Raw genomic sequence first — 17,987 nt, 5'->3', positions numbered from 1 at the left:
AACTTTAAACAGAAAAGGGATTTGATGGTAGCAGAATTTTCGTTGATGTGGCAGATTTTTCTTGTAGATATTCAGACACAAGGACGTGCTTCAGACAGACAGAAACGAAGAGGGTGGTAAAGGATCGAGCGCGTACCGTGGCCACCCTCACAATTTCACCGAAATCAAATAGAATGTATTAAAAATGTTCATCGCGGTTAAATACGTTCAGTCAGGCTGAAAAACACATGTAATTGCGTTTCCGTTAAATGAGGTGCTCGGTACGGATGGGCGTAATTTGTTGTTAGCCACCCTAAAGAAAAATTTGCATTCCACTTTGATGATACAAATTACAATTTTATTCTATTAACAAATATTCCGCTAACACGTTTGTATTCATAATCGTTTTATTTTCATTGGCTCGGACACTTTTATAAATTTAATCAAAAATTAATTATTAATTTTTTTGTTTGTTCGTTAAAAACGAGATACCCGAACAAACGTTTCAAAATAAATTTTATTCAACGACGTTTTATTACATTTACGTAGAACAAAAAGTTAACAGCTTAAAATAAGAAAATTTAAATAGCTCGACGAGATGTGTGGGTTCATATACTGTTAAAAAATTCAGTAACAATTTCCGAGCATAACAAAATCTTGACAAAACAGAAAAGATTAGATTGAGCTCTGCTAACTATCTTAGGGAAGTGTCGTAAAGGTGGTAAAAGTTCGTCGGATTTTCAATTTCGATTCTCAAAACTTTAAAATTAAAATCAAGGTTTCCATCTCGTTCCCGATATTTCAAGAAGATTTTGACTCGTAAGATTCGACATCGTAAGATCAACTTTCTTATTTTTCTCAATCACCTGTACTTTCTGCGAATAAACGTGAGGAAAATATATGGTCGCTCTCCTCTCGCGCCACCCACCGAGTGATTTAACTCCGCCGCGAGTTGCAAGAAGCTGCGAACGAAATTAACGGTCGATCATTTGGATTTTTCCACGTAAATTACGCTTCTGAATGTATACGCGAAACTCCCGCAAATCGCTCCCGGAGTATGAAAATGGAAACTTGGCGAGCGATTTATCTCGGGCCGGAAGCCGGCGAGCCGAAGGTTGTATATGTTACAGCCCGGTGTCGGCCACAGTGTTTCACAAAAGTTCGATTTGTACGAAACGCGTCCAACTTTGGCCCGCTTCTTGCTAAAAATTTTTTCGACTCGGCTATGGGAATCGCGCAATTTATAATCTGCGGAAACTCCGCCGAAAGTCGGCCGCGATCTGAGCGCCGGTTGCGCAAGTTTATATCCTGAGGGGCATTTTTTACGATATTCCACTCGGAATTTAATGCGATACTTTCTCTTAAACACTCCACGTTTCAATAAACACCAAAATTGCCGGCATATAAATTTCATACGTTTCAGCGCGATTATACGTTCACGATTGCGCTAAAATTAATTGTTGAAGTAAAATTAGAATGCCAATTCGTTGACGGTACCAGCGAGTAGAAAGCAAATTTTAATTCCCGCGAATAGTAAAAAAATTTTTTTGACGCTGAAAAACAAAAAATACAAATAATATTTATTCAAATAATTTACAAGAAATACCACTCAGGCCTGAATTGTTTTAAAAATTTAGCTGCGCATACGTATACATACATATACATAGCACATACATGCATATAAATATATACATATACATATATCATAAAGGTAGAAAGAGAAGAAAAATTCTTGGGATGGAATCTACGTCATTTTGCGGTAGAATATTCTTTAAAAATCAACTCGCGCGAAAAATATCATCCTGCTATATATTTTTCGAGCTGCAGTCCCTCTAGTGAAAAGAAGAGAACCGCGTTACCGTATTCCCGTCGGGAGGAATTAAAGCTAGTATAAAAGTGAGTTATACGCATTTCAACACGCCGCACGACAAATTTTTTTTACTTGGTATCTCCAACAATCCATCGAGATACAGTTTTTAGTTTAAAGTTAAGACTTTGTTACACTTTTTAACATGATTACCAAATAACCGTCGATTTCCAGGTAAATAGAAATTAATTAATTATAAATCATTATTTAAGCTAACTTAGTAATATTTAAAATATTTATGTTTAAAAGAACACAAAGATGAACACGCGCGTATAACGTGGAAAAAAATTTATTTGCCTATTACGTTTAAATTAATAATTATAATTTTTTAAAAAAATCGTAATCGTAAAAATTCGAGTTAAAAACCTTCATAAATCTTTTAAAATTTAAAATCATTTATTTCTGCCTGCAGTGGCGCATGAAATATTCGTTATACCGTCTTGTAAGTTGAGTGCATATATCAAATAACTTTAATAGCGCCTAAAAATTAGTCTAAAATACTTTAACGGTCTACAACGGAAATTATTCTATTGAATAAATCATGTTTGAGTTCGGGAAAGAAAAAAAAAAAAATTCCCGGTCTTCTTGGAGCTCCAGTAAATCTCGATTCCCCCCTCGTCTCTCTCCTTCCTCGCTTTTTCTCCCGTTGTAATTTCTAACAAAGATAATTCTACATTTCAGCAATGTTTCCGATCCACTTTTCTCCTTTAGCTCTTTCTCTCCCGTGTCTTAGATCTCACAAAGGAGAAAAGTACCGCATTCGAATTTCTCTGTAATTATCAAGAGGGATACAAGCACCTGATTTCTGATACAGAAATCTGCTGTAGAGTCTAACTAGCAGTGACTGTAACTTTAGAATTGCTTCCGCGCTACAATGTTATCTAAGAGTCGATATCATACAATACACAATATAATACACATCATTATTCTTGAGATAAAACTTTGTATTTAATTTATTAAATTAAAAAAAACAAATTTAAATTTTTTTAATAGTAAAAAAATGAAATTGACGTAAACTGTCAGCATCTGTAAGTACGCGCAGTTAGGCTAATACACGACGAAAAATGTTTAGATAGATAGCTTTTCTAGCTCGTTATTAAATAGTATAAAAATGATAATTTTTTGAAAATTTTCTGAATAACTTTGTCGTTTGAATAAGAAATAAAATAGAAAATTTAATTTAATAATTAAACACGCTACTCTTTTATCGACGAAAATAATATTTTTTGCGGTGTTAATAAATACCTATATAGTAATTAATGCGGTACTGGAAAGATGTTACTGAAGCATCACGAATAGTCATTTAATGTCAAACTGTAATTTTTGACGGGTGATATTTATTCTCGCGAGACGAAATGGACCAAACGAGATAATCAATTGGCATTACGGAAAAACAATTAATTTAATTCTATCTAACGCGGTGATATTTTTTTTTCTTTTATAGAATTTCAATATTTTCAAATTTAACTTATATTAATTTTTCACGTTTGCTATTGACAATGTAGCGATAAATTTATGTAATTATATTAACGACGCCTTTCTCTTTAAAATAATTTACGCGCGTAGGAAATGCGATCGAAATATGCATGTTTCGTAGACAATAATTTATTTCTCAATTAAATCACGAAATCAATATTTCTATTAAACACTTTGTATTTCAATCACATTTTCACCAAATATGCTGGATGATCGTTTTAATATGCAATTACTAATTTATGAAGTATATATAGACTTTTGTGACTGACTATATAATTATGCAATCGTTAAACGGTGGAAACACCAGGACTAAAATGTGCCATATTGATTTATTCCAATTTTCGAATTAAATTTCCTGAATATTCATATTATTTTTACAAATTTCTAGAATTATATTTTTATACGCTGCATTATGATAGTTTTCATGAAAAATTAATTTCACAATTGATACAATTAATATTGCCCTAAACAAAATTTAAAAAATAAAATAAAATAAAATAAACGTTAAGTTAATCGTGGCAGAGAAAATTTCTAAAATTTTGGGGAGACGAAGCCAGCTGAGAAAGATAGTGGGAAAGAAAGTTTTAGATTTCCACGGTCGGAATATACATAGTCGTTATAAACAAACAAGCGATGCATTATATTTCATCCAAGATGCATCCCATTGTCAGAAAGAAGTCACACTGGTTGAGTGAAATGTCTCCCGCGGGATTTATACAAACTCGGAATTCACTTGAGCTAGCCGTTGTTGTCTGAAGTATATACGGCCGCGCGAACAACAAGCTAGGAAAGGCGTGGAGGAATTATGCCTCGTGCAAGATGATACGTTTCGAATCGAAACACGCACCAAGACCGACGTTTAACATTGTTCCTCGCTATGAATCGTCGAACAATAGCTGTTCCGCGTGCGTGTTACAAAACCTTGAAATACGCTCGTGATGTGCATGTCGATAGGGCGTCCCTCCTTTGTCGACAGGATGCGTACGATATCATTAGTTGCATTTTTTTTTTTACAATACTGACATTCGTGATACAATACATATTTATTAAATAATATCTATCGTCTCCTGGTACTGAACTGACATATTGCTGCACTTTTATTAGCGAAACTTATAACAATTTTTAATGTTAAATAATAATCTCGTTGCATGATTAAGATGTAAAAGACTTTGTTAAAAGGCCTGTCTTAAAAACTTGGTGCGTTACGCATGAATTAGCTTGTAAGAAAGAAAAAAGGAAAAAAAAAATAAAATAAAATAAAATAAAATTTTAATTTTCCTTTTTTCTTATAAGCTAATTCATGCGTAACGCACCAAGCTTTTAAGATCTGATTCGATTATAAACTTTATATTAGTAATATTTAAACTCGAGAAAATAAAAGACTGTATATTTTGAATTACTCGCAATTAAGTTGCGCGCGGAAAAAGTTGGTCGCTAAATAGCTCATCCTGTTGTGCAGGAAATCAACTGTTAAATCTTTCAACTCGAGTGTAAGCTGAAACTCACGGTGTCTTACGGATTACAAAACTAATTTAGTCGTTGCGCTAATAAAAGTGTCTTAGAGCTGTGCAAGGTGGACCTTGCACTTTAAAAAACTTAAACGGTTTTATATGAAACGGGAAAATGTTCCGACTTACAGTTTGTTACCAACGTGACGGTAACTCACCGTCGCGGAACTTGTAACTTTTAAATTTTATGAAACAGCCATTAGCGGCAGTAAGCGCCACAGGTGGAACGGATCATTTTAATTCCGTTAAAATTCTCGCGTCGCGGAACCGAACGACACTCGATGCAAATTGTAATCTCACCGGTTTCTTGAGCGTTTTTCATTAGATATCGAGTACAGAGGACCCGCGCTGTTTTTTCTATTTCAACTTTTATCTCGGATAAAGTTACTAATTTGAGTTATTTAAGAAGTGGATTGGAAAACTTGCCGCTAAATGAAAAAAGTGCATTGAAGGTTTCTCTCTTCTGATTAAGAATAATTACTTCGCAACTGCGTGATTTCGTTTTCAACTATCTATTCGACGGATATATGATGAACCTTTTGCACCAAGCAAGGGCCTCCGCGTGATACGTTTCGGAGTTTCTCAACCCGTTTTTTCGCCCGGAGAAAACTCTTTAGTCTTTTATTTGCTCTGGCAGCTTGTGTGCCCACTCGTCGCTATTAGTTGAGAGAAAGGAAGTTTCGGTGGTACGTTCAGATATTTACCGTGGCTCCCTAATGTGCTCGGTCTTTTATGTGGTCCTTCCTGCGACACCCCTCTTAGAAATATAACGTGACCCCTGGGAAGTTGTATGACCGATGTGGGAAATTAAAGACCACCCACATTTAGGATTTATTATACTATGTAAAATAAAATAACGTTTAATTAAAATTTTTGTTTATTAATTGTCACTTCTGACACTGCGTGATTAATTCTTATTGCTTATTAGCGGTCTATAAAAATTTATATTATTCTTTGCACGCTATTTTTTATATAAATTTATATACATATTTTTTTTAATATAAAATAAATGTCAAATTTTTTATGAAAAAAAAAAAAGAAACATATTATTCGACTGGTCGTTGGACCGGTGCGAAAAGATGGCTTCTCAGTGATAACGTCTTCACTATATTTCTCGAAAGTCAATATTTTATAGTGAGTTACCGTTTCATCGACCGCACGAGGGGCTATCTAGCTTTTTACCGCGAAGTAACCATACCGCAAAATTTATAGATACATAAAGAACGAGTGGGAAAAAAAAAAGCAGCGTGCGACGAAGACAAATTTCTTGCTGCTTCTTAAGCGGTTGCAGTTGCACGCGTGTGCACACGGTGAATTTAATGAGCGACAATACGAATAACGCCAGCAAATTGCGACGGTTACCTAACGAACAAAAAGCCGCCCAATTAATAGTCACGGCGCTGCTGCCCGCCGACGTGATAGTTACTTTGATTAATTTGAATAACGTCGATATCACTGGGGAGGAACAATTACCGCGGCTCGCGCGCAATCCCGTCGACGGCTGCCAACTTCTTAATTGTGCATCACGTGAAAATTGCTTTATGTAAACGTCACTTAACGCCCATCCCCGCAATACACGGACTCGTGCTTTCTTTCACCCGCGGATTACCGTTTGCAAGTCAATCTTATTTCGCGAAGAGTATCGAGATAAACTTGCGAGACAAACAATCAAGGCTAAAGTACTCACCGCAAACTGCGTTTTCTCGAGTTATTAATATGTAACAAAGCCCCGTTCTCGAAGAGATTTTAAACAGTTTTTACCTTGATTAAATTTAATTTCAAATTAACGCAATATCAGACATTAAAAAGTCACGAGGCGACAGATTTTCCGCAGTACAGGGAAAAAAAAATTAATCTAAAATTAGTAGAACAGCTTTTAGTTTTTGTTTCGAATGTTGCAGTGTCTATAAATTTGTGCAATTAATTTTCCAAATAACGTAATAAAATGAGATACAATTTACGTGATAATAATAATAATATTAATATGTAACATGATTATTTTAACCCGTTCTTATTTTGTTTGTATCTTATATGTATGCTGGTTACTGCAACTTGGCGTATAAAATTTTAAAAGCATTTTTAAAAACATCGGTACTTTGATATTACATTGTAACGTGAAACTTTCGTACGATAATTAAGCAAACGTAATAATTATAATTAATTTTCCAAAAGTGCACTTGCGTGCTGCGCGTTTACTGAAATAATATGCATATATTTATACGTGTTAGTTCTAAAATGTTTTTACACTTATTGCAAAATTTATTTAAAAAAAAAAAAAAAAAAAAAAAATTAAATTTATCGTTTCCGTTAGTTTCAATGAAGAACAAAATCGGGACAATTGCGCGCTGCTCGCCGAGCACTTTTTATTTGTAAATCGCAAAAACAAATTACGCGAAAATATTTTTATTCAGCTTACATTTACACGTTATTAATAACAAAAGCAATCTGTTATAAAAGATTTTAAGATCAGCGGCCGTGACTGGCGGATCATTATAAATCATTGCGCGATTTTAAAGTTACATACAAGGCGGAAAAAGCAGCGCAGTTAATCCATTAACAGTTGACATTTCATTTTTCAACCTGAATTTTATGAGGAACAACAAAATTTTCGGCGATAAATATTTCTCTTTTAGAGTTTGAAAAATTCCATTAGCAACGTAAAGCCGAGAGCAATTATTACGTATTAGCAGGCCCAATTTAGGAACCGCGAAAAATGCAAAATCAATTTAGCCTGTAGGATTCTTCGGCTGCGGCTTTTAATAGACTAACGGTGCATCCCGCGCGGATGCAGGCGTATCCAGCCGCGTCTTACGGTATTTGAGGGGAATTTTTTTTTCTTTTTTTATCCGTCAAGAGTCGCCAGGCTGGACACACGGGGAACCGTCGTCCGCAGGTCGACATTGCAATTCGAACGGAACACGATTTGTCGCAGGTCGGTCGAAGCAGCAGCGCGTGGATGCTGGCTCGGCGAGCGATCGAGCCCGCTACGCATCTGTCCGTCTCTCCGCTTTCTTCCCGTTCGTTCGTCTCGCCGCGATGGGACGTGCACGTAGGGTATACCCGTGTGCGGGCATAAAGTACACATAGCCGAGAGAAGCGTGTAGAAGGTAGAGCGGCAAGTTTTTACGCGACCATCCCCGAGTGAATGACCGGTCAGAGCCGCCTCTCACTCTCGGCACTTCGGATCTGCTCTGTGCTCCGCGGTCTTTCTCGGTCCCCCTTGCGCGAGTCTGCCTTGCGAGAGAAGCGGCGCGAGACATATAAAGAGACAGAAACAGTAAAAGATAGAGAGACGATAGAGAGGAGAGAGCAGGAGGCTGCAGTCGGTCGACTTTACAACGTGGCGCGGGCTGCATTAGGCCGCACATACCAAAAACAGTTTGCGCTAATGGCAGAAACGCTTAACCCTCGGAATACATCACGGCGTCGTAATGATGAATACGCGAAAGTTGAAAGAAACGTTATCTCGAGAAATCGAAATAGGTAGCACGGAAGATAGCGCTAGGCTTGTCCACGATATTATAATTTTCTCGTAAAAAAAAAAAAAAAATTATTTTATTTCTTTTTTTTTTTATGTATATGTATATTAAAAAAAAATTTTTTTTACAATTTTATAAAACCCGGTTCTTCTGACGCCTTTTTGCGTAATTACAATTTTTTCTTTTTTTTACGGAATTATATAAATCAATAGATATGATGATGCCGTGTCAATGCGTCAACGGGGTCAAGTGTCAATATTTTCTGTATTCAGATGCAGAGTGTCCCGTTATTCAAGTTCATACTCGGGTAACCGAAGTCACGAGCTCGATTTAATCGATTTTCGATACATTTGATATCGTCACGCTCCGCGGTTCCTGAGGTCATTTTACGTTGATACGTTACATTGTTGGCACGGTAAGCTCATATAAATAATCAACGCGCACCTAAATTGATTTACTGTGCGTAATAGCGAGAATGACCGCGCAATGCTTGGGTATTTCCTCGGAAAACCGAATAACCGGATATGAACAATGCTCCGGCATGTATGTACTACCGGTACATAAGTTCTGTACACATATGCGTTTTGTGTATGTTTGCGTAATGGAAATTTGCCTTATTACGCGTAAAAAAAATTAATTGTTCAATTTAGCTCGATTTCATCCCATTATCATACGTTGTACGTTAACGTTGCCGCACATTTTGCTATAAAAATTTTTTTAATTGGTTTCGAGGGAGCCCTTAAGAACATTTTATTTTTGCACAACAATAAATTTTATATTTTATAACATATTTTATTAAACAGTTAATTCGTATTACTGCAATTAATTTTAATAGTTGAGAACGACTTTTATTATACTTAATTACACATTGAGATGAAAATCGGTATCACAAATAAAGATTGTGAATACAACGCAAAGTATTCGCGTTTTATATTATCAACGTATCACGAATGTTCTACTATACGCGCGGGGAAAAAAAAATTCGCGAATGTTTTTGACATTTTTTTCAGGCAGAATTGCACGTGCGATTATACAAGAACAAGTTCGACCGTTTTGACGTGCCTGAAAAAGGACGGCTAAATAGCGAAAATTTCCAAAACGTTTCATGTTTTGTCGCGGATTTTTTTTAATGTGACGTATAAATGCAAAAATCACACGCGGAAGATCCGCGAAACGTTTGCGGAAAAAAAAATAAAACGTTGGCAGAAACATTATTGTCGCTTTCGCAGAAATATGAAAGCATATTAAATTACTTGACTCGGGCTTTGTTTCGTTACTCCGCATTGTTTTATTTAATAAAATATATCGCAGATATTTCATCTTAGTCATTTTTCTTTATCGCGATTCGCGTTCTTTCCGATTCTTAACCACGGCAATAAAATAATACCTAAGAAATGATTTTTATTTAAAGCAAGACTGTCGAATTGAATCGTTTGACGAAATGCAAATTGTAAGCTTCTAGTTATCCCGCACGTAATAGGAAAAATCATGCAGGCACGAAACTCCTACGTACGGATGTACTTTTACAACATTTTTCCTTAGATATGTTATTCCAATTTTTACTGGTATTGGCGCTCGCGTTCACAGCCGAGCGATTCAATAGATATTCGGTTATTCCGGCTCACAATTGCAGCCGTTGCAATTTCGCTCGAAATCGTTGGCACTAATACATCGAAATTTTCATCTACAATAATAGCAGGCGAAGAATACGAAAAATGCGTAGCTCGCGTTATCGGTTCATCTCAATTCTTTCAATTTTCTCCCTTTACGTTTGAGCATCGATCTGATGTGCATTTACATGCGGCTGTCTCTGTGAAAAAATACCTCGCGTTCTGCTTTGTAAAATTCAGAACGCGCGCACACGGCATTGTCCGGGGATTGCGCATAAATAAATCGGCGTATCACCGGCGTATCTCCCGCGAATAAGACGTCATATTGATTCGGGAAGCGGAGCCGCGTTAGAGCGTTAGCTGCCGAACATAAATTATGCACTATCGGTGGAACCGATAAGTATTAGTTTAGTTTGAAATTTGTTAGCCGAGCCAGGCATTCTGGATACGGCTTTCGCAGTCACGGGCGGGCGGGCGGGAGGGGAAAAAAAAAAGGCACGGCGAAGTTAGATGAATCATGAATAAATTTACGCGCCGAACCTTTATTCCGGAATGATCCAAGTTTCTTTAGTACATACTCTCTCCCCGGTAATACCGAAACTTATATCGCGGCAGAGCATAAATTACCGGTACACATAAATTAAACGCGTCGGCCTTTTGCCCGAAATTTACGTCACCTATATTAAATATCGTTTGGAAAAGCGTATCGCCCGCGTAGTTTGTTTATTTGCCGAATGGATATATCTGGTCACTCCGCGGCGTGGAAATAACTTTTTTTCTCTCTCTCTTTCTGCGCGCGTTCGATACGTTAACGTGCTGGTTCATTAAAGTGTTACTTTGCTCGCAACAATTCGGTGTGAATAAATTTTTGATCGCGCCGTTTATTCGCTTCATTATTCGAATACTTGGATTATTTCAAAACAACGTTTGAAATGGTGATCACTTTCATATAGCCACCGGTAGTCGAAATAAAAAATGATAAAAGCAGACGACGAATTAGTTTTTCTTTTTTTTTTCTTTTTATTTTTAATTAAGCTATAATACAACGTCACGACAAAAAGTACTTCAGATTGATCGCGTGCCTCATCAATCGAGTACACAAATTTAGTAAAAGTCGCGTCCTTGGCGCGAAGGAAGCGCTCCTTGAAAGAGATCGAAGCTTCTGTTATCTCGCCTTATCGTAAGCGGAAATAGCACTCGTTCGTTCGAGCTGGCGCGGCACTCGAGCGACTAAACTTGCTCCAGCCAGGAGAACGGCTGCAGACTCAATTAGCTTCGCGGAAAACTTTCATAGAAGGATTACGATGTCAACAACGTCTTTCTTGCGCGAATGACGTTCCGCGCGTCGGGCAAAATTGTTGTTTATCGAAATGGCAGTCTTCCAAGCGTGGCGCGCCGTCACGCTTTTGAAATCACGTCAAACGCTCGACTATTTAACTCCAGTATTTTCTACGAATACGACGGGGAGCTTTATCTTCATTTCAATATTCATTATTCCGCTTCTGAAGAGTCCGCTCTTTCGGACGTATAAAAGCTTAACAGATTACTATATAAAAATAATAAAAGAAAAAATAGCAAAAGTTTAGCACCAAGAGTTTAAACATCGGCGATAAATCCGCGATTCGGTGCAAAAAAAAATATATATATATATTCAGACTAGCACTCTGTATAAAAAAAATAATATCAGCCGATGAGGAAAGTTAATCGAATAAATATGACATCAGACACTTTAACGAGTATGCTGTTTGAATCCTGATATAAATGTACAACGAAAAGGTCGTTCCCGTTTTATAAAAAAAAAAAAAAAAAAGAAAAGAAAAAAATGATCGTAGCTTCTATGAGCGCAATATTGTATAATACCAGACAGCTTATCGTGCTATAACAGCCCGGGTATATACCCGGGTGTACGTGTGCGTGCATCGTTTATCATTAATCCTGAATATTGCTTTTGCCAAAAGAGGCGTACATGCAAATCAAAATTGTAGATATTAATTCGACGCGTGTCGCGTGCCGAAACTGAGGTGTCCCGATAATAAATTCTCTAAGATAACTCTCCCACGAGAGAATTGCGATTACTTTCACAAACAGCAAACGGTGATCGAAACCGCAATTAGCGATTGCGATAAGCCGTAATTAAGAGCGCGTGATTATTTTATTCAGACCCCTTTCTTGATATCGGCGCGGTTATACATTAGTACATATATATATAGATATATACGTAGCTATAATTTAATATTTTCTAATTGATTTTTAATTACGCACAATTGATTAACATATTACGCACGCGGATAACACGGTTGCGCGCTGACACGAGAATATAACGCGTATTACGAATATATCTTGTTATAATATGCAAATTTTCCCTCGTAACAATTTAACGTCGAATTTTACGTTCCCTTTTCAAATTCACAGTAAATTGGTTTGCCGATGTAATGCCCGATATATCATTATCTTTTATTTAAATTTTTGCGCTCTCGATAAACGTAAACGAAGCCGTCAGCATTTCTCTGCTAAAAATATGTGCAAATAAATGCGAATAGAAGGAGCGGATTCAACGGTATACCGCGCACACTTTCGTGGAAAATGTGCATAAATCACAATTCAATCTCGTTACATTTGTCGTTCACGTTATCGCAAATTGACAATTAATCCATTCGTTTCTACAAACGCGTTTTATGTTAAACTACAAAACGGCAGAAATCTATTTAGAATATTTAGGTATTTAAAATAATTACTAAAAAATGTATTAGTTCTTTTTTTTTTAATTTTGAAAACCGCAGCAGCCCAACAAATTATTCTCTCCGCCGTGATAATATATAGAATGAGGTTCGCTTATCCCTCGCGGGAGGAAGATCATTCGGAAAACCGGCGACCGACGATAGGTTTTCTTTTTCAAAAAAAAAAAAAAAAATCGGTTAAACCGCATCAGCTCGATGTCGCGATATCGGCAAAGTTTCACCGGCTCCTTTCCGCTCCCTTCCATTACCGCTAAATCCTTCAAATCGGAATTGATCGCGGCGGACGGCGCGAGTCTTAAGGGTGAGCCGGAGCGTGGTGACTTTTACGATTCTATTCTGGGCGGAGGTGTTATTGGCCGAGAGGCTGCTCCGGATCGATTTTCCCGCGTTACGTCAAGGTTCTTCGTCATTCGCGCCTTCCCCTTTCCGCGGCGAGGGGAGGCTCTCCTGAGCACCGATTTCTCGTAGTTTCGCGATCAATATCACTTTTGTGACTTCTGACCCGCTATCTCGGGAAGCCCTCCGTGCATATGTATGTTCCGTAAGGACTAATTGGAGCGATAATCTCGTCACGCAACGGCGAACCGCGCGTTAGCGGTTTTTTTCCAATACCGCAAAAAGCTATGGCAATTTTCAAAATACGCCGACACCTTCGAAGAGGGTGCGTAAAGGGAGCGCGAGGTGGTTTATTTAAACTTTTCCATCGATTTTCTGACTTAAATCGCCTCTCTTCGAGCTTTGGATATTGGAAACGGTTGTATTAACGTTGCACTCACCTGGTCGGCGATCTCCGTTAGGTCGTGCAGACTTATGTTGTAAATGGCGTTCCTGCAAAACGAAACGAGAGCGTTAAATCCCGACCATAAATCGTCGCCCGTAATCTCTGCGCCCCGCGCGTCGCCGTGTCGGCTACTCGGATCGAGCCGCGAGTAAGCATCGGCAATTATGAGTGAAATGGCAAGAGTGACGCGCAAAGGGCGCGATGTATTCGCGAGATAAATCGCGGCTTTTCTTTCGGTGAATGTAAAAACTGATTTTGGGGTGGAGGGAGGAAAGAACGACTTCTGAATATTGCGCGGAAGGGCTGAAAGTGCGAGGGATAAATCAAACGGAAAAACTGCAAAGACAAAATTGGAACTGCAAAAAGATCAGCGCTATATATCTCGGGATGTAATTGGTTCTACGACTCGGGATGCCAGTACGGACTGTCGGCGGGGAGCGGAGGGAAAAAATTAAATTATTTTTTGATCCGTATCAAATTTCCATTAGCCGATGTATTTGTATCAGATTCCGCAAAGAGATACGCTATTGATCTCTAACCCGACCGCTTTAGCGTAACTGGAGCAGCTTGATAAAATAATATTAGACAGCATGTACCTAAGGTATTTTTTTTTTTTTTATTTATTTCTTACATGTGTATACACGTAACTAGAACGGTGAAACGATGGTCGCCGCTCCTTGAAATAAGAAATAAGTTTTTGAATGTGAATTCTTTCCCTTTGTGCGCCACATCGATTGAATCGCTCGCGGATAACAAGATGTCTCAAACCCACTTTTCCTCCACGAGTACTTTGACCAATTTAGAATCGACTTGTAACGAAAAAGTCAAGAGAACGACAATATCTAAATTATAAACAATCTAAAATAAAGGTCTTTTTAAAAATAAAATCATAAAAAAATTTAAAGTAATAAGATCATGCTCCATATTTAATTTGAAATTATTTTTTTTCCCCCGACATTTTACTTTGACGGTTGCTCGAGATGAATGTTACAAATCAAGAAGCTAGTTATTGAAGGAAAAAAAAATTCTAGCCCATTAAATTCTCGTTAAATTCAAAGATGAGCGTGGTATTCATGGTCGAGGAATGGTTTAGTGCATCCGGTATGCTGTCTTTGGCCTTTGAATACAAATGAATAGCGAGCGCTGCGCGTAAACCGCATCTCTGTTTGCTACTAATATGCGTGATGCTGCGTCACCCGCTGCTGATGCGTAATCGAATGAATGACTCGGCCCGTCCGCCACTTGGGGCTCGTGGCACCAATGAGCAGAGTCTAGCCGATGACTATCTCATTTATGTAAGCCCCTGTGAGTAGCACGAGGGGACGACGCGACGAAGAATCGAATCATGTAACAATTACCTGGCACCAATCAGAATAGAGGTTGGCGCGCGTTCCAGAAGCTTGAAGTGCTCCACGTGGCTTTCGTTGCCCAGAAATCGTTGGCCAATTACCTCACCTGTAACAACAAAAGATAAACATTTTGTTAAATCTCAATAACCCAAAAATAAAATTAAGAAATTAATAAAATTTAAATTCTTATAAAATTTAATTAATTTCATAATTGTACAAGTGTTATAAAAAAATAACTAACTGTTAGATATATTTTCTAAGTAACGTTTAAAAATTCTTTCGAACGCGAATTAATAGCGAGCGTATCTCCAGCGCGAGTATGGATTTCCTATGAAGTATTTACAGAAAACGTGTTCCCCGTGAATCGATCAATCATACATCTGAATCATAATACACGTCGGACTTTGCGCATCAGGCTACAATCTTCCTGTTACATTCTCACGTCCGCGAATGAACCATTGGGGTATACATTACGCCGCCCGTGTACAGCGTTACATGCACGCGTCGGTCGATACGCAAAGATTATTCCAAAACTGTCGAGCTGCGTTTCGCAAATGCCCAGAACAATTAAATATAATTCTCCCTGGTCAAATTTACCGTCGCGGGGCTCTTAGAAATCTTCCAGATAGCTCGTAATTTATTTCTCGATGAGCTGCGAGCTTATTAAAATAATTTTATTCGGGAATAAATATAGTCAAGACACGGCTATTTGCATCTTTCAGGTTTATTTTCAGAAAAGCTTGATTTTCGATCGTTTGAGCTAAAGAACTCCGGCGTCTCTTTCTTTATTTTTTCTTTTTTTAAACCCCTTTGCTCGGCTCGACTGCAAACTAATCAAATGATCCGGTAGAGCAGATAAAAGGTGGCTGAATAAGTCGGGGGACACTCCGTGGAATCCACGGTGGTATTCGCGAGCGCGGGGATAACGCATCGGTTGCATCCCGTCGACAGAAGAACTTGTTACGATAAGCGTAGGTGGGCTGGGGATGAAGTGTAGCGAGTACGCGGAGGAGATATCCAGGAAGCATGTGTAAAAGACTGAAAGGTAGAGCGTCTCTTAGCCTTTAGTCGACGATAAAGCGCCGCGCCTACTTTGTGGTAGCAGCAGCGCCGGCTCTTCACTCGATTCTCCACCCCCGGCCTCTCTCTTTCTCTCTCTCTCTCTTTCTTTCTTTATCTCGTTGTAGACTACCATCGACACGCCACACCATTTCACGACCCTTCTTTTCTATCTACCCACGACTGCCGTATCCGAACCCCTTCGCGCGTAGTCGACCGAGCGCTCCTTCCTCTAGATATTCCGCGTTATGTTTTTTCACTTACGTATGCGACCGCATTACGGCATGTATCGGAAATAGGGAAGATAAGAAAGGGGAAAGTTCTCTGCGGGCTTTCTGATCTTTTACGTACCAACTCGATTTCGAGCATTCCTCAAGAAGGGAATATTTCTTTTTTTTTTTTACGTCAAAAATTTTGACGTCTCTTTATTTAAAGATATATAAATATTATAACATAATAACGCGCGAATAACGTACTGTCGTTTCTTATTAATTGTTCTTTTCCATTAATTCCCAGCGACAAAGTATTTTTTAATACAACGTATCCGGCGAGCGGCAAAGATTAGCATAATGAAAATTTGATATGCATGCAAATGCGAATTGTAACGGTGCGTATTCGTGAATGAGAAAAATGAAGGGAAAACGAGGGAGGGGAGGCTTAAATAGCATTCGAAATCGACGTAGTAAAGGCTTAAAGTCCGTATCATCGAGTACATGAGATCGCGTGGATGAGTTTTCCGATACGTTAATCGGGTCGGATAGCATTCTCGTTCGACACTGATCTGCTCTCTATATTCGTAAGAGCGGGAGCAGACTGCCGTCGAGATCTATAAGAGCTAAAGAATAATCCTACTTGCAATGCATATGACTGTCACCGGTAGAAGAAATAGCTATTTTTTTATTTTTTGCGCGCGCGCGGCACAATGCGTTTCGCTTTACAATGGTAATAAAAAATCCACGAGCTGCATAGAAATTCCTTCGAGTTCCAATCGGCTTTCTGCTACTCGATAGCTTAGTAGAATTTTTAACCCTCTTTAATAGTATATCTCACGGCGCGTTTCAGATTAAATGTATTGTTTGTTGCCGAGGGAGAAAGCTGTACACGCGCGGAAAAGCGAGCTTTCAATAAAAAATTACTTCACTTATTTTGTATAACGATATCCGGTATATCGAATATTTTCTATGAAATAGTCAAAAGAACTTTGTAACGTCACTCGATCTGCGCAAAAATCAGTACAATAATGCAATGGTGTTTTCCCTATTTGTGTTTAATTTCTAACCGAGTTTTAAAGGACTCGCATCATTTTTTGCATTTCGAGCAATCAATTTGTATTAATTTAAATAGAACGTATTTTGCGAATCGATTTCCCACAAAAGTGCGGTGTATATTCGAAGCGTTTATACACGCGCATATGCAGTATAAAACAGCGAGTGAATTTATATGATTGAATTTTAAAGCTATCCGTCAATCAATAATTTCTTTATCGTTTATTGGATCCTGCAGCTTCTCCATTTCTTTTATCGAAAAAATAATTTCCACGCAATTTGTATTACTTATGCCGTTTTGACGTTATAAACCTAACACGTTTCGCATAAAACTAAGTACTCTAAATTATCTAAAAAAAAATTCCTTTGTTAAATTAATAATATTACAAATAAATAGTATAATAAAAGTAAAATTATTAAAAATATATATTCAATTTTTTTTTCAAAGTCTAAAATTAAATATCAACAGGTATCTTCGTAAATCAGACTTAAGTATCGTCTAAGCATAAATATACTGAATAGTATTTGCTCGGTGGCGTATTTTATATTCGATTAAAATGGAGTTGAGAATGCCCGTTAATCGCTAATCTACCCGAAAATTTACGATTGATAAAGCTATCTGGAGTACGCGCTCCAAAAAACGTTCTCACGAATACGATTCTCCAACGGTAAAAACTGTAGTTCCACTTATTATTCGACCTTATTATTATCAAATAAAAATCCAAGAAGGTATTTCAGGCTCATTTGCAAGGCGAACATATTTTCCCTCCCGCCGGTGTGCGTTACCTTAATTTCGATAGCGTTGTTCTTTACGATCTCGCGATGCATATGGATGCAGTTTCTAGCTACGATTGCACTTCGTCCACATACATATGC

General features: G+C 37.9%; 1 protein-coding gene across 4 annotated transcripts in view; it reads right to left on the bottom strand.

Annotated features, from left to right (window-relative positions):
- Positions 1-17,987, bottom strand: part of LOC139101138 (semaphorin-1A) — a 182,990-nt gene that overhangs the window by 63,897 nt on the left and 101,106 nt on the right. For all 4 annotated transcript variants that reach the window (XM_070654034.1, XM_070654032.1, XM_070654033.1 and 1 more), the window contains 2 exons: positions 14,797-14,893; positions 13,434-13,485 (listed from right to left, as the gene is read on the bottom strand). In XM_070654034.1, coding sequence (XP_070510135.1) covers positions 13,434-13,485; positions 14,797-14,893 — 149 coding nt within the window. The remainder of the gene's footprint in view (positions 1-13,433; positions 13,486-14,796; positions 14,894-17,987) is intronic.

This window comes from Cardiocondyla obscurior, linkage group LG03 (genome assembly GCF_019399895.1).
Source record: "Cardiocondyla obscurior isolate alpha-2009 linkage group LG03, Cobs3.1, whole genome shotgun sequence".
NCBI lineage: Eukaryota > Metazoa > Arthropoda > Insecta > Hymenoptera > Formicidae > Cardiocondyla > Cardiocondyla obscurior.
This window is presented reverse-complemented; position numbering and strand designations above follow the sequence as displayed.